The sequence below is a fragment of the Taudactylus pleione genome, unplaced genomic scaffold, assembly GCF_031769625.1.
Source record: "Taudactylus pleione unplaced genomic scaffold, aTauple2 ptg000019l, whole genome shotgun sequence".
Lineage (NCBI taxonomy): Eukaryota > Metazoa > Chordata > Amphibia > Anura > Myobatrachidae > Taudactylus > Taudactylus pleione.
In genome coordinates, this window is record NW_028284421.1 from 17,860,196 (window position 1) to 17,880,143 (window position 19,948).

General features: G+C 41.9%; 1 protein-coding gene across 6 annotated transcripts in view; it reads right to left on the reverse strand.

Moving 5' to 3' along the window:
- The window catches only part of LOC148540355 (dual oxidase 1-like), a 229,697-nt gene that overhangs the window by 181,893 nt on the left and 27,856 nt on the right, over window positions 1-19,948 (reverse strand). For all 6 annotated transcript variants that reach the window (XM_088445660.1, XM_088445643.1, XM_088445669.1 and 3 more), the window contains 3 exons: window positions 16,173-16,252; window positions 14,539-14,622; window positions 2,780-2,944 (listed from right to left, as the gene is read on the reverse strand). In XM_088445660.1, the coding sequence (XP_088301786.1) occupies window positions 2,780-2,944; window positions 14,539-14,622; window positions 16,173-16,236 (313 nt within the window). In that variant the 5' untranslated portion in view covers window positions 16,237-16,252. The remainder of the gene's footprint in view (window positions 1-2,779; window positions 2,945-14,538; window positions 14,623-16,172; window positions 16,253-19,948) is intronic.

Sequence of the window (19,948 nt, forward strand, 5' to 3'; positions counted from 1 at the left end):
GGGGTGGGGTAGGGAAGAAAACAGACAAATTGGACCACTCAGGGCACTGCTCTCTGAGCTGTACATGCAGCAGGGGCGGGCTGGGTTGGGGACCAGGGACAGGGAGGTATGTGCCTCCCGGGCCAGACCTCTTTAGAATGCATTATGCATCTAGGTTTACTTATGGGTGGTGTGGGGGGGAAGTAGGCTGAAGTTTTGCCTAGGGTGCAGAGAAACCTTCCACCGGCCCTGTATATATATATATATATATATATATATATATATATATATATATTTCAACCAGATAAAATAGAGTTTTTAAATCTTGTATTAGATACAACCAACTTAAAGAAAAGAGATAAAATCAATACAGAACCAAGCCTCAATTGTTTTTAATAGGGCCAGAACACTTCAGGAGATGGGCTCCTAGTAATCGGCCAATTAATAAAAAATAAAAAATGACTGAGCAATTCAACAGGATATTTCTATTGTAACAAATGTAAAGTGTGCAAATGCAGAAGTAAATAGAGGAATAGATGCTCTAATTCTGATAATACACAATTTTAGAACATAAAGGGACTAATGCATTTTCAAAGCTCATTTGGACATTACTTGATAGAGTGTAAGTGTGGTAAAAAGTACATCGGGAATACCAAACATCAACTGAAAATTACTTAATAATGTAAAGAATCACAATGTCCCTAGACCAGAGTTTCCCAATCACTGCTATTACAGGCCACACTTTTTTGAATGTCAAAACTCTTGTCTAGGTGGCTCTCCCTTTAAAGCTTGTAAGAAGACTTTTCCTTTGAGGCATGTAGAACTGGATGATAGGAGTGGTGAGCATTAAAAATATTTGGCAAGACGAGAGATTTGGATCTACTGAACACGCTCAATACTTTTTTACCCCATGGATTAAATGAAAACTGTAGTAATACTCCCTTCCTGCATGATTAATACTTATGGCAGACTCTTGTCTTCATGTTGCAGATGTTGTCGAATTTTTTTGCCAGCTGCGACATGTATGAGGCAATTGTTATGTATAACTTGGTCGATTAACGTGTTTTTCTCCCCTGTCTCTTCCCCCCCACCCCCTCCTTCATTTTTTTGTCTTTCTCCTTTCGGTAACATAGGTGCTTAGTAGATGTTAGACGCATTAATAATTAACTATATTTATATCTATTATTTTTTATCACATTTATTATATTTGACATATGAATTTATTTATCTAAATATTTATATCTTTTTTAAATATATTATTTATTTTATTTGTTATTGAATTGTATTGTGTATTTTAGGCTGAAATGTGTATTAGGATATTTATATTAGAGATGAGCAGTGCGGTTCTGCTGAAAACTGAACACATCTGAACATTCTGAGTCATACTGAGTCCCTGCTTGGATCACTTTGGTGTTCTGAGTAGAACTGAGTTTCGACTGTTATTGATGTTAATAATACAAAAGGAACAAAAACAGGTCCACGTCACATGATTTTAGCTGTTTTTATCAATTTTTAGAGAAATCCAAAACCAATATCAAAACCGAAGCTAAACACTTGAGGGTGGTTTTGCCAAAACCAAAACATGACAATGACTTAGTTAGAACCAGAATACAAGGGTCTTAGCACATCTCTAATTTATATGACTAATGAAATGGAATTTGTGATCTGTTATTAGCGACTTTTGATATTATAAAATACAATTGTAAGGAAATTCTGTTATGCTGATGACCAATATATCAGTATTAGATGTATTATAAATTATCGCTGAGTGATAACCTTAAAGATGGCATCTCTTTCTTTTCTTTTTCATGTGTAATTAAAAGTGTGTATAAACATATTTTAAGTATATATATATAGCAATAGAGAGTTTTAATGACTGAGCTTTATAATTTTGTGGCCAGATGTCTATTACTTTTATTGTTGCTATTTGGATTCTATATTATATAAATGTCGCTGAATGATAACCATAAAAGTGGCGATGGTCATGTGACAGATCAAATAACTGAGCGTGAACCTTTGCCATTTGTTATTATTATTTTTAACGTTGCATAAGTAATGATGTGTGAATAAATAATAACACCTGTGCGATTAAGTTATTAGATGTAATTTGTAAAATGACATGAGCCAAATTGTTAATACGAATCATTATGCAAATGGCGGTAGTTTGGAATATAAGTAAGCCCTTGACGCAGTTGTAACACACCCCTTGACGAAGTCCAATGGAGTGACGAATCAGGCTCGATATGGCTGATGACGCTTTGACGGCACTGAGAAATTCTAGCAACCGCGACTGAATGTGTATACTAGACGCCTGCAGTATTGTTCTGGAGACGTGCATCTGGTGAATAGCGGTGAATCCTCTATCTAAGAGCTTGTTATATGCTTATGAACTTTTATCTTGATGAACGTGTTTATGACCCTGAAGTAAAGTTTACTTATTTTACCATATTTCACGATTGTTGCCCCTTGCTTTTTTGTCTTTGTGTAGAGTTTGTGCTTCTTGTATAGGGCATTTGGATGGTGCTGCACCACATCAGAATGGTTGCATTTTGGAATTGTCTTACAAATTAAAGGACTGCGTGAACTTTGTGCATATCAACGAAAATCTGTGTGTGTGTGTGTGTGTGTGTGTGTGTGTGTGTGTGTGTGTGTGTGTGTACAGATACATATATACACAATAAGGAATGGCACATTTTGACATTATAGTGTGTGTGTGTGTGTGTCTGGGTGTATTGAATGATAATTCCCAAATACACTGCATTATATGTAGTAGATTTCAGTTTTCATCAGGTTTTCGTACCAAAAAAGACACCCAGGACTGTTCGATTCTGTAGTGAGGATTGTCCCGAGTCACCTTTCATAGCTACATTGCTGATTTTCCGTGGGTTGGGTAGGTGTGGTTCTTGCACAGCTTGATATACCCCATCAGAATAGGCACATGGCAAGAGACGCAAAAGTCTAGAACCTAAAAATGAAAATAAACAATGAACCTAAACATAACAATGGAACACTAATGCTAACTTATGAATCTGCAAGCACTGTACACCCACACTGCTTTATTTGGGCAAATGTGCACACCGACCACTTTAATATAACCTTCGCAGAGAGAATTGTGTTGACATTTGTGACTCCTCCAGAAAATGTGCGTGGTGGAAGAATGTCCACCTAACTTCTGCTTTTGTACCATCGCTTTAATTCATTTAGCACTTTTTCTCCTAAAATATGAGGCAAATTGTTGGTAGCAGCCTTTTTGTGGGGTTATTATGATATTTGCCCTCCCAAATTTTGGTACTAGGAATGCTTTTCTTAAGGGCAGGGGTATTTTATTTTTGTACACTAAAAGGTTTGCACTGATGATCACTATTACAAGAGCAGAACCTGCATTGATCTTACCAGGCATATATTTCCACAAAGATACAAGACAAGCTTCTGCAAAACAAATACAGTTTTTATACTTCAGCACAAAACTAACTGTACTTGTGTTCCAAATCCACAATTAGGGGTCAATCCAATTAGGTGTGAGTTGGGTCCTTCCAGCCGACCTCATGACGAACTCGCACTGCAAATTACATTTGCAATTCAATTCCAGAATAAATTTGCATACTTTTTGTGCAGACACCCCTGAGCCTGGTAAGAAGGCAGGGAAAATCTTTATTTCAAGGTAAAATGGCAGGACAGAACCTCTGGTACCCCCGCATCACCCCAATGAATAATCATGCACATAAGGGGGTTTCACATTAGCATAATTTGGCCAACAAAGACATGTGAGTTTTCAAGTAAAAAGCTAACGGCCAATGTGTGTTTTCTGCAATAGGTCTCAATAACTTTAATCTTAACTAAGATAACGACACAGAGACAGGAATGGCATTAAAAATGGTTATCTATTTATTGAAAAGATCAAAATGTAAAGACTGTATGGTGGTAAGAAAGGACAAGCAATAATCACCGCAGCCCAGCAATGCACCAGCGCAAGACATGCATTGTGGGCGGAGTCGGCCCTATGGGTGCTTACAACTCACAACTAAAAGGGGTATCCAACTTAATATTGCAACATAACTAATCACCCGAAAAGATGTAGTACTGCCCCGGTTTCCGGAGGGCAAATTCTTCACAAAGAGGCTTGTACCTGGCGACAACAAGCCTTAAATACTCTAACTTTTAACCCCACCCATTAACACCTAACTGGCTAAAAATCACCCATGTGACCTCACACAAACCGCCCATAGCCTCAAGGTTTAACCCACGACAGGCATAGTCTGCCTTCTGTACTTCTTGTTACTTCTTTGCGTAGTTGCATTTAACTAAATTCTCGGCTGGTGCGGAATCTCTCTCCCCTTTTTTTCATTATCTCCTCTGTAAGAGCCCTGTGATTATTGCACTGTGCATAATGCATGCTGCTATTCCGCTGTTACAGCTGCATACTGCTATACCACTGTTTAACTATGTGTACACTACTGTTACCGCAATAAACCCAGCGGCCTGTTTAAGAACATCTTTGTGGACTGACCATCCATTTTACATTCCAATGACACCTATTACCAAGCTTGGACTGGGCCGCTGGAGATTCCGGGAGATCCCCGGTGGGCCCAGGTGATTAAAAGCCACGCCCTCTATCACGAGAGGGTGGGGCCTAGACTAGGTCACCAGCGCTGTTAGCAGGGTGCAGCTATAAACTAGTATTGGTATGACTGATTCATAAATAACATGGATTAAAACAATATTGGATAAATAACCAAATAATAGCATATCATGGCATAATATTCACTGCAATTGTCAGATCATATGCATTGTTGAATAAATATATAGGTATACGGCTTGGATTGAAAAGGTTAATTTAATACATAAAGCACAGTAGCAGCATATACATACAGGTAAACTGATTAAGGATTAAGGGGTAGGAAAGTCCCTTGTGGTGAATTGGAAGGGTGACTGATCCAATATATGATGATAAATATAGGTAATAGTCACTGATCATTTAGGGTATATCCTGGAATAATGTCCAGCAATTATAATTACCAGCTTCAAAGGCGATCACATCCCACTGGGTCGAATAGTGTGGAAGTAGAATGAACGCTGGAGTCCAATGTAAAGATGCCGGTCCGGAGATCCGTATTAAAAGTTCCCAAGTGCAGCAGATGTTTGATGGTCAAGGACTAGACGCGTTTTGCTGTGTATAGCTCACAGCTTCCTCAATAGGAAGCTATTGAGGAAGCTGAGAGCTATACACAGATATAGCCAAAAGCACTCAGGGCTTGCGGCAGACGAGACCCTACCACAAGGGTCTCGTCGCAAGCCCGATGGTCGCGATGGTCTTGACCATCGCGACCATCTTTTTGGCCGTTCGCATAAGCTGTGGGTGGTCACCCACATCTATGCGAGCGGCCAGGAGGCCGCTCCAATTTGAGCTAGGACGGCCCTGATTCAGAGCGAGCGCTCTGGTCAGAACGTCCGGCTCTGAATCAGGCCCTTTATGTATTAAATGAACCTTTTCAAACCAAACCGTATACCTATATATTTATTCAGCAATGCATATGATGTGACAATTGCAGTGAATATTATGCCTTGATATGCTATTATTTGGTTATTTATCCAATATTGTTTTAATCCATGTTATTTATGAATCAGTCATACCAATACTAGTTTATAGCGCAGGTTCTTTCATTTTTCTTTGTATACTTACTTAATTGTTAGGAGAGTGACACACTCCTTGAACCCGCAGCTCATTGATAGCACCATTCTGATATTCCAGTTTTTGCACACTGCAGCTGGTTGCCATGCAGTCACCAGGCTGTTGACTGTCCTGGCAGATGGCTGCAGGCAATGAGTGGCGGATTCACTCTGTGTACTGGCAATCACCTTTCCCCTTGCAGTTTCAATCACCTGTCTGGACCCCCACACTGCTCACTGCTGAATTGTTTACATATTGCAACGTCTGGGCTGTTGCCAGTAGCTGGCCCCTCCCCTGAGACCAGCCACCAATGAGCTGGGTTTATCTCTCCCAGACCCGCCTTCTCCTCTCCAGACTCCTGCAGAGCTTCTCTTCCCCTGCATAGCTGCTGTCTGTGCTCTGTTGCTGTCAGTGAGTCCGGCAGGCAGGAGCTCTATGTCTTATTACATTGATGTCTCCTCACAGTAAAGGTCACCAGGCATCTGCCCTGAGCATGGTTGCAGGTAACAAAGGGGCCAGGGCAATTAAAAAAATGTTTAATAGGTGAGACCCCCCTCTACCCCCTCCCTACATGTGTTCCTTATCTGCATCCCCTGAAATGTAACAGCCCCTCCTGTAACCGCCTCCCTGCCAGCTGCCTATTCTGAATAGGTATATAACTATATTTACTATGTATACAGTATGTATACTGTATATGTATGTATATTATGGATGCTATGTGTATACTATTATGTATATGTATGTATGCTATGTATATATACACAGTATATATACGTTTATGTACACTATGTGTACTATGTATGTGTATACTATGTATATGTGTGGTACCCCCAAGTTTGTTCCCAAATAGGGGTCCCCAATATTTTTTTTTTATGTATGTACTGTGATAGGATCACTGGTAAAGTGGTCTGTGGCAGGTACATTTGTCCCAAATTCCTGTCTTTTGTGTTTTAAACCCCAAGGAGAGAGTCTGCAGTGTAGCAGGCTTGAGTTTCGGCTTTTTGAAAAGCCGGTTTGGGACCTGGGGGTTGTGGGTGAGAGGAGAGGGAGGGCTCCACCCACGGCCACTCCAGGTTTTGGTTCTCGCAGCCTGGTAACAAGCTTGTTAGTTTTCCACCTGAGAGTGGCCAATATAAGCCTAGTGTGTTGAGGGCTGATTGTCTCACCTGGGAGAGCAGACAGGGAGTTTGCTCAGAGACACTTGGAAAACCTATCTGTGAGTACTGTGCTGTGCTTTGTTGCTGGCGAGGGCATTAGGCCCTGCCAGGTTCTGGTAGTGAGGGAACTACCTGTGAAGTTAGTGCCCCGACAGGGCTAGGATTTATATTTATGTTTTCTTTATATTTCTGTCATTGTACAATAAAGACTGGCGCCGACCAGCTTGTACTTGCATCCAGACTGGTGTGCTACTTCCCTGCTGCTGTGTGTGTGTGTAAGGAAGGAGTCCTCTACCCAGGAGAGGGACCCCCTAACCTAACTGTGTCACAGTACACATAGATATACTGCAGCCCCATTCCATATAATAGGCAGGTATAGTGAACTTTGACTGACCTTGCTCTCCCTGAACCCCACTGAGCATGTGCAAACAGGGAGGTAGAAAGTGCCCCTTGGTCAGCGATCCATTTAGGAGGGAAAATCCTGCCCCATTGATTGGTAGCCTGGGTGTCTAGGCAGAGATCCCTGTAGGCGGCCTATTGCTGGGTTCCCTCTGTCCACCCATAGATGCCGGACCGACAGGGAGGAGAGTGAGGGAGAGCTTATATAATACCTTCCTCTAGGCTGTCAGTGCTGAGTTTGGGAGGAATTTCTGAAAAAGGATTGTCTGTGAGGTGCTTCTGTGGAGTGTCCCTGGATCTGTACAAATAGGGATGCAGTAACCCCACTCATTTACCCAGGATTACAAATACTGCACCTGGTGCTGTCTGTAAGGACTTTCATTGGAGTGCCCTTGGAGCTGTAAAAATAAGGATGCTATAACTTTTATATTTGCCCTGGATTACAATTACCAGACTTCACATTAGCCTGGAAAGCTACCTATCCAATCTGGTGGTGCTCTGATGCTGGATGTGAGTCCCTGGAAGAAGCTTGCCTGGGGATTTGCATAGAGCACCCTGCTTTGGAAGAAGCTCCCTCTGAATAAAGGACTGCCTCCCTAAGTGCCTGTTATCAGGAGGAGCCACATTTGTAAATCTGCACATGCTGGGAGAGAAGAGGAGCTACCTGGGAAGGAGGTCTCATCGCTCCATCGTCGCAGATGAAGCCCCAGCTGAGGAAAAGTCCCGCCAGTGACGAAAACCCTGCTGTCACCCGCACGGGCAGAAGAAAAGACAGCCCCAGAGGAAGAGTGCTTCAGGACCCCTCCTGCTGCTGTTTGTTTGCTGGACAGAGCTCCTGTGGAAAAGGGATTTTGTACCTGTTGCTCCTTGTAAAATACCTGCTGGAGGTCTGCAGCTGGAAGCTCTGGTGCGGTGCCTAGCATCCCAGAGTTTCCCTGGACATCGTGAGAGGCTGAACAGCCACTGCCAGGGGTGAGATAATACCAGAACCTCCCTATACTCTGTCCCTCCACAGCTCCTATCTTCCCTCCATTAAGGCCCTGCCCCTCTGTACACCTATCCTATCTGGGTCTATTGCATTATCCTTTACCTTGCGGCTAACCATGATTAGGCTGGGAGACTAGGTTTTGTGTAAAAGCTGGGACCGGTTAGAATCCCACACAACTGGGTGTAGAAAGGGGTCATCATATCTTAAATTAGGTAAAGTGTGTGTGAAGTGATGAAATAGGGGGGAAGTAAAAGATAGGTCACCCCCTCTTTTTCCCAAGAGTTGCATTGGTGGTCATTTTCTTTCCTGTGAACCTCTGGCTCATGTCCAGGAGGGGACGTGCCTTATGGGTGTCGGCTCATGTCCGATGCCACTGTGGGTGATGTACAAAGTATTTTATGTTTGGCTTTAAAGTAAATGTAATGCCATGTGATATGTATTTGGCTCTGTTTACTGTTTGATTCGTGTGTTAGCTAAAGGGTTGATAGTGGCCCTCCGTGGCCCTTTATCTGTTATAATACTCTGTAAAGCTGTTCACTGCTCACTGTGTTATTATTGTCAATGCTGATTAATATTTTGCTTGCATGAAATGTTTGAGTATTTACCCGTGTTGGTGTTGATGTAAATTGTCTCTTATACACTATTTGGCCCGGTAACCATTTCAAAGTCCATTCATACTGATGTAATGTATATTACTTGTTTAATTAGCCCTGTGTAACCCCGGCTGGCAATTCTGGTGATAGTAATTTGTGGCATAGGCAATTAGGAAGACTGTTGTCCCTATTTTCTCAAGGCTCAAGGACTGTGTTACATTATTGCAAGTGGCCGGTGAACTACTGCTACCAGCATAGCCTCAGTTGTCCTTATTTTCTCAAGGCCCAAAGACTGTGTAAGTTGCCGGTAAACTACTGCTATCTGCATAAACTGTTAGCCATTTTCAGCTGATGAACTGTATTTTTAAACTATTTGTTGTTACAGCTTTTGCACTACAAGAACCTATTCAACCTACATGTGCATAACCCTGCTTGCAGCTAATTATTTTGCATAGACTATTTGTTGTTACAGCTGGTGCACTACAAGAACCTATCCAACCTACATGTGCATAACCCTGCTTGGAGCTAATTATTTTGCATAGACTATTTGTTGTTACAGCTGGTGCACTACAAGAACCTATCCAACCTACATGTGCATAACCCTGCTTGGAGCTAATTATTTTGCATAAACTATTTGTTGTTACAGTTGGCGCACTACAAGAACCTATCCAACCTGCATGTGTTTTCCCACGTTTTTCTCAGCAAAAAAAAGGAGCGTTAACCCAGACTGTATTTCACAGCTATAGATTGCCAGAGCACCATTGATTCAAGCTAGACCAGCTTGTTTCATATTTAGGTCTCTCATTTGTTTTTTTGGTAAAGTAAAGTTCTGCAGGAATTGTGGATCTTGTTGGTTTCACATTGCTTGCCAGCTGGGGTCACCGGTAGATGACGGGGAGGTAATAAATAAATACCTTGTCACTGAATAGTGTAATTAATTTAATTCCATCTGTAAATGGTAAATATCTCCTGTCATTTGTTGTTAATTATTAACAAATAATAAAATTGCGTTGCACCTTCCCTCCTGACTAGTCATTGTGTCTGCAAAAGGGGAATTCAGGCTTGCCTTTCTGTCACGGTGTGTCCTATCTTAACACGGGAAAATCGGCCACCGAAGCAATCCGAACACACCTGAACCTGGTGCTAGTGGTGCAGCACTGTACAAACCAGTCAGTACATCACATATGTATGTATGTATTCTATGTATATGTACACTGTATATCAGGGATAAGCAAAGTTTGGCACTCCAGTTTTTACATATAAAAACCAGAGCACGTAAGATCTATGCGGGGAGCACAGAGAAAGAAGGGGTGCACACTCAGGAGAACCGGTCATTGTCACGACCATGTGCGATACAGCGGGTATTGCTGTAAAAAAAGCACTCAACCAACATAGGCCAGTTATGACCACAGACCCGACATTCAAGCAAAAACTACCAGATAAACCATTAGTCAGCTATAGAAGAGGCCCAAATCTTAAAGATTTATTGATGCCCCTGGAATTATATCCGCGAAAGGGGTTTATTACCTGGCTTTCATAACTAAATCAAAAACATGGCTGCTTAAGGTGTGCGGGTTGCAGAACATGCAGGGGTGTGCTAACAGTTGAACTGTTTCACTATCCTCACACGGGTTGCAAAACGAAGATTAAACATTGAGTAACATGTATGTCTGACCACGTAATATATATCTTCAGTTGCACATGTTAACAACGAATAAACCGGTGGCTAAACACTTTATGGAGGCCCGTCACTCTCTAGCATCTCTAAAATGAATGGTGATTGACTTTATTCCCCCACCTGCAAGGGACTGTAATAGAGCTAAAATGTTACTGCGCAGAGAGGCACTCTGGATTCACAAATTGGACACTATTTGGCCACGGGGCCTAAATGACTATACATTTTCCTGGACTAAAATGGCTAGGTGTAGATTGGTCAATGGGGATGTAACATTTTTCTGTATTTTTGGTCTTTTTTTGCTATTGGATAAAAATATATATTTTTAATATTTTGTTTTTAATTTTTTAACTATTTTTGGATTTTTATTTTTCTTGATATTTTCTTTGTATTTTTTCAAAGCAATCAAATTTTTCATTTTGATTTTCTATTGAGTTTTTGACCACCATAGATAAGATCCTAAGGGGTAAATTTACTAAGATGGGAGTTCTATTAAGAAGTGATGCTGCCCATAGCAACCAATCAGATTCCAGGTATTATCTTCAAAAAGGTGCTAGATAAATGAGAAGTAGAATCTGATTGGTTGTTATGGGCAACGTCACTTCTTAAATAGAACTCCCATCTTAGTAAATTTACCCTTAGTACTTAGTTGTAACTAATCGATCTAGATATACAGTATGGGATAAATTAAGATATTAATCCTATTTGAAGTTCATGAACAATACATCTGTTATTTGAAGTTCATGCCTGGTAAATATGTTTTGATGCCTAATCAACTCCATTTCCAGCAAATGAAGGGTTAATTTATAGGAGCTAGATAGTATTCTTAAGTGATTATGGAGAGACATGGCAATAATTACACCACTATATATAATATGATCATGCAAAGGAAATTTTGATCAGAGGTGCTTAACTGTGAATCAAATGTCTTTCTCGTATAACTCCGTGATCACGTGGTATATGGTAGCGATTGCTTGGCAACAGTAAACATATTACTATGAGTGATCGGCGGATGGTGCCGCAATCACATGATCGTAGGCTGGAGAGGTGATTGGGCCAGCCAGCCTCTCTGTTGATTTTATCCTGCTGAATAGTAAGTGGGACCTGACTACCGTAATGGATGCGCATGTCTGCGGCCGGAGATGGACGTGACAGCATGCGCTCCATACCATGGCAACAACTGACTTCCTGTTTGATGACAGGAACTGCGGCAGAGGCCATGGTCCATGTGTAGTCAATGTCTGCAGGGGGATCATGCTTGGGAATGGATTGGAGCTGGTTTGCATGCAGAGCATTGTATTACTATATGGCTGTGTTTTTTACTTTAAATGTGGGTGAATTTATATGTGATTATGAGTGTGATGTATTATTGTACTATGGTATAAATAGGGCACAGGGGACCAATGTGTAATTATCTTGGAAAAGGTCCGTGTGTTGATCAAAACACTGATGAGCTGATTGTATTCTGATATGCTGGAATAAAACCTGATCATTTAAAATCTGGCGAGTGCACCCCTTATTTTTAATAAAGGGGGCGTGGCCTGAGGTAAAGAGGTATGGCCTCGCAGGAATTCCCTCAGGGGCATGCTCAGCATTACCGGTGATGCAGGGCTGCCCATGGAGGCTAGTTGTTCCAGCACTGTCAGCTTCTCCTTTGTGACAGGAGCCGAGTGCTGCAGAAGAATGTCACACTGCAACATCCGGCTCCTGTCACTGAGGAGGAGCCTGCATTTTGAGTTACACCCTCTAAGGGTGACACCCCGTGGGGCCTGCACCCCCCGGCGCAATGTCATTGATTACAAGGGGGTACAGATTGTTGTTATTATATTTAAAGAGTTACAGATTATTGATGTTGCAATAATCTGGGATGACCACACCTACCCAAGGCTGGTCCTGCTATTCCCCTGTGGGCACTTCATACCCCAGTCCGACACTGTCTATTATGACCAAACAGGTTCTACCAATAGATTATACTAATAACTTGCACATGAATGCTCTTGATCCGCCTCTCCAGATGAAAGAGGGCTAGGGGTGAACTTGCCAAAGTTCTGATCGAAAAAATATATACAGTATATATACAGTTAAGTATAAGAACCTGGAGCTGATTTATCCAAGTTAAACTTGGGCTTGCCAATATCTGATGTGTTTGAGTGGGATCCGGTCAAAATCCAGAGAGTCAGGATACCGGTGCTGGAATCCCGACACCTGTCAGAATCCCAACGCCAGCATCCCGACGGTAAGTAGCAGGGTTAGGGGGAGGGCTAGGGGTTAGAGTTATGCACTAAGGGGAGGGTTAGGGCTAGGCACTTAGGGGGAAGTTTAGGTTTAGGCACTAGGGTGGTGGGTTGGGTTTAGACCCCAGGGATGGAGGGTTAGGGGTAGGGAGAGGTGGAGGTTTAGAATACAGGATGACAAAGGCTACAGCAGTAGCCAAAACGCGTTGTCGTTCCCTACAGGAGCCTGGAGACCTCACCTACATTCAGCGTCCATTCGCACTCCCTTCAAAGATACAAGCTGGCGGCTGCTGCCCTGACCAACCTCCGGTCCATCGGGAGTCTTACTGCCTAAGTAGCTGAGATCGTACCTACTATTTGAGCCGCTGGGACGCTCACCTCCTGCTCACCTCCCTATTCACTGCATTACCGCTACTCCACTGACACGACTATCACCTGGCTGCTATCCAGAGCCGAGGGACATCACCATTTGGCATCGTCCATGCCAACGCCGCACTGAGACGGCTGTCATCTGGCGCAATATACACAGGTGAACAACATCGTTCACAGTTTTCACCTTACAGTGCCCCGGCTACTGACAATCCACTACGAGGTAATTTGGTATACTCTGGAGTAGGCTGGTAGCAGGCATCACCTAACGCTGACGGTGTATACCTGGCTTAATATACTAATTACTCCTGTTGCCCACAGCTCCAGTTTTACATTCCCACAACTGTTGCTGTGCTCACAGGGACACAGCCACATATGTTGGAGGAGGCTGAATGTTGATATTTTAATTATAAGTGAGTTTCAAATCAGCTGCCATTATATGCAGCGTTAAGTTACTGATAAGGTGCCTTCAGGAGAAAGGATGTCTACTACATTTTTGATATACCTCTTATATTGAATTTTACACAAGACTTTCTACAGAAGGTTGGATATACCTTTATCTGGTTACATTGTACTTATACGAGACTCTCCTTATTATTGTCTTTTTTCAAGGATCTCCAGGGTCACCAGTAACACTACTATCAGTGTTTCTATATACTGCTACAATCCAATATAGACTGGTAAACTATATTCAGTTGTGTTATCCGTGTGCTTACATTTATTGTTTTTTATTATTGAGAGTCTGATCAACTCTCTTGTATGTATCATGTGCATGTCATAATTCTATGAATTCGGCATTTTAGCCTTATTACAATAAATAGTTTTTTACATTATATGTGTTGAACTGATGTCCCGTCATAGACTCTAGAGCGCAGTTTTTATTTTGCTCTACAGGATGACAAGTGTCAGTATTCTAACCCTGTCGGGATGTCGCCGTCGGTATTCTGACCGCTGGGATCCCGAGTGCCGGCATCCAGTACCCAACCCGTCTGAGCTTTAGTCTATACATTATAACTATTTTCAGTGGCAAACTGCAAACCTGGGATGTGAATGATTATCATTGAACTCTGTAGTGTTCACAGTTTTAATTTAAAAAAAAAGTTAAAATACGAGATCGTATCTATTGTTAAAAAAAAAATCAACATGAATGTGAAAAGTGAACCTCAAACACATACTACAAATTACAAACCACAAATTTGAATTGTGGTCAAGTGGTTATTATACAGGAAATATGTTTGTTTCCATTAAACTGGAGAATTTTAATCACATTTCGAAGGTATTAAAAATCTTTGAGCATCTCTACTCACAATGCATACTAACAATGACAAATATAGGCTTGTACAACAAATATTAGATATAATGAAACCATTCCCTTTTACCTTAACACATACAGTACATTGGACAGTTTTGATTAATGTCGTCCACATATATTCTTGTTATGATTGTCTTTAAGTAAAGTTTATGCAAACGGTGTACCTGCTGATCCTCTTTTATGATGAACTAGATTGTTATACCAACCATCATAGCGCTGAATTTCCCAATTTATATTATTTTGCGTACCTACAAAAAAATGATAAAGAGGCATTTGAATTATTGAAAAAATAACAATTTGTATGCTACAGTAGTTCAAATTTATCATCTTTATATGCCACAGTATTTTCATTATTGTTATTTTGTTTAGCAATGATTCTCACATTGCGCTAAATTTAATAGCCTCTGAGTTTCCAACCCTGCAGGGATTTGTGCGAGCCTCCCTGTTATTTTAAAGTGGCAATCATTTTAAAGGCTAAACTAGCTTGGTTTAGCCTGTAACATGATTGCCACTTTAAAAATACGGGGAGACACATAAATCCCTGCAGCGTCAAAAACTCGGACGCTATTACATTTAGCCCAATGACTGTAAAAGAAGTCATTTGGGACCTACTGTATATAGAGTCCCAACATCAGAGTAAAATTGCAACCAAAATATTGCAGTATAAAACTAAAGGCGGGTATTCACTACCCGATTAAAATTAGCGATTGAACCATAGCAATATCGTTATCGTTCATTAATTGTCCACAAATCAGCCATGAAAATGTCAAAAACAACCAATGCGTGCTCCCGCTGGTCGTTTTTGACATCTATCATCGCCTGAACAAGCTGGGCAATTTGCCGGTAACGACAGATTGCCCATGTTCAGGGATGAGGGAGGGTGCCTACACTGAATGACTGATCGTTCAGTGTAGGCACTGCACAGACTGTGAAACGACTGCACGATTACAATGTCGTAGTCGTGCAGTCTTTTCACAGTCTGCTAGTGGATGTGCCCCCTAAGACATGACCATCATCAACTTTACAGCACCCTTTGAGAAGCCACAACAGATACATCTAATGAAGGTACACAGTATATGGAGATGCCATCAACTCTAAGTAGGCCGATCTCTAGGCAGCATGCTACAGTCACATGTGAATGTCTATACAGTAATCAATTTTTACAGTAAACAATTATTACTTCATTTTGAGAGTGAAGGTACAGGCATCTCTTATGATACAGGGCCTAATTCAGAGATGTGGGTAAATCCAATGTTTATGTACATCTTTAATGCTTTTAGACCTGCACAAGCACAGAAGCCGCACTACACATATGCAATACACATATTCACTACACAGATGCAGATCAGGGGTTGTGATGTATTTCGGAGTACCCTACATGCCGCAGCATGATTGACATGCTGCTGGCATTTGGGGGCCGCGACACGGCGTGCCGAATCCAGTGGTTGCGTCCTTGGATGCAGCTTCACTGGCTGCAGCTACCAGCAATCCTGAGTAACCAGCAATCCTGGGTAACCTGAGGGTTATTCAGATGACCAATGTTCAGATAGATGATTCAATGCTGTGTCCTCGGATCAGAGAAGCCGACAGGAGGCGTCTATATACACTCGATGCCTCCTGCGGCATTAGCATATTATTGCACAGCCGCTGCATACAAAGACACAGTTACTGTGCAATAGTGTACAATTCTGTATCAGGCCCTTAGCTAGTGTGTCATATCATGGCCACAATGTAATTGCTTCATTTACCATTAATTATTCCAACGATTATGTGAAACTATTAGCAATCATACACTTACATGTGAGACTCCAGAGCTCTGCGTGAACAAGCAAAGCATAAATCAGCCCAAGCTTTGACTTCATGTCAAGAATTAATATACTGAAAATAAAAAGAAATATAGGTATGATGTATGGAATGTGGTCAGTGATGTAAGTAATGCAGTACACTTGACACAAACTGGACTATGAAATACTATTTATTCTTTATAATGTTTTTATCATTTAGAAATGGCCAGTCTTCTACAATATTCTACTCATTCCCTTTAGCAAGGTTGCACCCACACCAAGAAACTCAGTACTGAAATACATCTATAACATACTGTATTTAAAAACCGGACATAAATACTACAGTGCTATATGAAGAACACTCAATTATTGCATTCCAGGAAACTGTTGAAGGTAATTGGTGCTCTGGTCTTTCCAGGCCTCCAAGATATACACAGATTATACATAGATTATACACCACCTCCGCCACATCTGAGGCCAGAGAAGACCATGTTTAGTTATAGGTATTATTGTAACTGATATGGAAAAGCTTCCCTGATCTTGCTTGTTAGCTTATTATAATTTGTAGAAAGAGTAAATATCAGGGTTTTCTTATTCTTTTCATTGCAGCTGATCACCACTTATATTGCTTTTCCAGTGTGGTTTGGTAAACATTCCAACAAATTGCATATACTCCTTTAAATCTAGAGAGGTTGTGTTACAATGGCACTGAAATGTGGGGGACTCATTCTGCTAACTCTGGTTTGATACTGTTTTCCCTGCAGCGATGAATCTAACGGGGCACTGGTTTTCATCAGGGTCCCCAGTAAGAAGGTTAGGACTCCAATGCAGATTATCAGCAGGTTGCGGCACCCCAGGCGAGTACCAGAAGTGACTTTAGGCATATTGGAAGAGACGCATCAGAGAGGTATAAGGTATTAAGGGAATGGATGGACAGACTGAGTGGGCAGCACAGGAATTCGAAATCTGGACAGCAATACACTGAGGCACTGCAGGAATGATGCAGCAAACACGTGTTTGATCAGGACTGTGGAGCACAGCACAAGAATGACAACTTGGAATGCTGGAGGACAATACAGGAAGGCATTGCAGGAATGCTGGAGCATACACACAGGTGTCTGATTAGAACTGTGGAGTACAGCACAGGATACTCCAACTTAGAATGCTGAAGTGCCATACATGGAGGCACTGCAGGAATGCTGGAGTGTAATATAAGGAGGCACTGCAAGAATACTGGAGCAAACACATTTGATTAGGATTAGGATTCAGGAGCCCAGCACACAGGAGTGAGATTTCAGCTGGGTATACACTGTCGGATCGGATGACATATAGTCCACATCGGGCAGTGTGTACTAGCTATGTCGCTGACGATGCGTGCTCCCACGTGTCGTCAGCGACATCACCCACCGAATCTGCATCCAGGTCTGTAGAGCAATATCTTCAGCATGAGCCATGCTGCCGAATGCAACATGGCCCCTACTGTCGTTCCGACGCTGTCGGCACACTTGCCGATGACGGCACCCCTGCCAGGCCCCCTGCGGACTACATTGGTTTGTGTACACATCGTTAAGTGTGTACCCAGCATAAGACTATTATACAGCACACAGATATACAGTATAGTGAGAACTGAAGCAGGACACACAAGTACAGCACACAGAGAGATACAGAACAATGAGGCACAGCACAATGCAGTGTGAGGTATAATACATTCAGAAAGTCAGCAGCCAAAGAAGGTTAAGCTGCCCACACACATAGCGATATTTTACCCGATTTGGCCGATTTCGACGAATCGTGATGACAAATCGTGAAAAATATGCCCAAATCGTGAGTTTCCACTCACGATCACGATCCCAATGTGCTTCCCCGCTCATCGTACATCGCATCTTCAGATCTGCCATGCTGTAGGGCAGGTTTGCCAATCTGGGACACGATGTGATGCAGATCGTGAGTATTTTTTACTCACGATGTATCTCACGATTCATCGTACGTTGGGGAATTTGACTGACAGGAGCCTGTACACGCCCAATCGCCTTATTGTGCAGCATCGTGGATAGAAGAAAAAGGAAGCACGATAGAGCCTGTCTTCACACTGAAGTCTGGATTGCAGCACTTTGGTGACTATTGGTACTGTATTTAATGCAACCCCACTGCCCACCAATGTGAGCCATCCACTTATAAATGCATGACCCAGCCACCGCCTGCCGGAATGAGGTGGGCGGTGGCTGGGTCATGCATTAACCTCCCACTGCCCACCAATGTGTGCCACCCACCTACCCACCAATGTGTGCCACCCATCTTTAAATGCATGACCCAGCAACCTCCCACCTATATGAGATGGGTGGTGGCTGGGTCATGCATTAACCTCCCACTGCCCACCAATATGTCCCACCCACCTACCCACCAATGTGTGCCACCTACCTTTAAATGCATGACCCAACCCCTCCCGCCTATATGAGGTGGACGGTGGCCGGGTCACGCATTAACCGCCCACTGCCCACCAATGTGTGCCACCCACCTACCCACCAATGTGTGCCACCCACCTTTAAATGCATGACCCAGCCACCTCCTGCCTATATGAGGTGGGCGGTGACCGGGTCATGCATTAACCTCCCACTGCCCACCAATGTGTGCCACCCACCTACCCACCAATGTCCACCAATGTCATGGGCCACCTAATAACTGCAAAATCATAAATAATATAAAATTGCAAAAACAAATTTAGTTCAACAAAAAAATTAAAGCATTACAACAACATCAATACATATATAAAGTTTGTTTTTGTTGTTGTGATACATTTGTTTATGATGTTTGAATATACCACCATAAACAAATGTATGTCAACAACATAAACAAATACATTGCAACAACAAAAATAAAACATATTGCAATACTTATAAAAACACATTACATTCCAGTAAAAAAAAAATATTACAATATAAAAAAATACATTAAAATCCTGAAAAAAACATATTAAAATACATATAAAAACACATAATGTTGCTGTAAAAAAACATATTAAAATACAATAATAATACATTAAAATCCTGAAATAAAACATACTAAAATACATATAAAAACACATAACATTCCAGTAAACCCGTGCTTTGTCTCATCCAGTGACGACAAGTGGAGGGTTTTGTTGGTGAGTCTCTGGTAGAAAGTGGTCTGTTTGAAGAAACCACCATCTGAAGCACGGCCATTCTTGCCGAGATCCACAAACAAAAATTCGTAGTTGGCATTCACCACTGCCATGAGAATGATGCTGAATAAACCTTTGTAGTTGTAGTAATATGATCCGGTGTTGGCAGGTGGGTTGATGCGGATGTGTTTTCCATCGATGGCTCCTCCGCAGTTAGGGAAATTCCTACGTTGTTCAAATTCTTCAGCGATGCTCTTCCACTGTTAGGACATTGGAAAAATAGTAAAAGATGTGTTAAAACATGACTATAATATTGCTTTTCTTTTTTTTTTCTATATAGACTCCCACCCAAAAGCCTGATTTATCCTCCACGCCGGACCTAAGTTTTCTCGGGGACAGGGAGGTGGAAAACTTGACCCCAATACCAACACCCATTCTACCAGGACCATCATTTTCTTCGGTACCACCCCAAAAAAAAAAAGAAAAAAAACAGGCAAGAAAGCAGCAGCACACAGAACAGGAGGACTTGTTTCTCCAAAAAGCTGAAAGCATCCTTTAGAAAGCGCCATATGATATTGACGATTTTACTGCACATATTAATAATAGTCGCATGAGAAAAATGGATGAGGTCACTAAGAAAAAATTCCACAG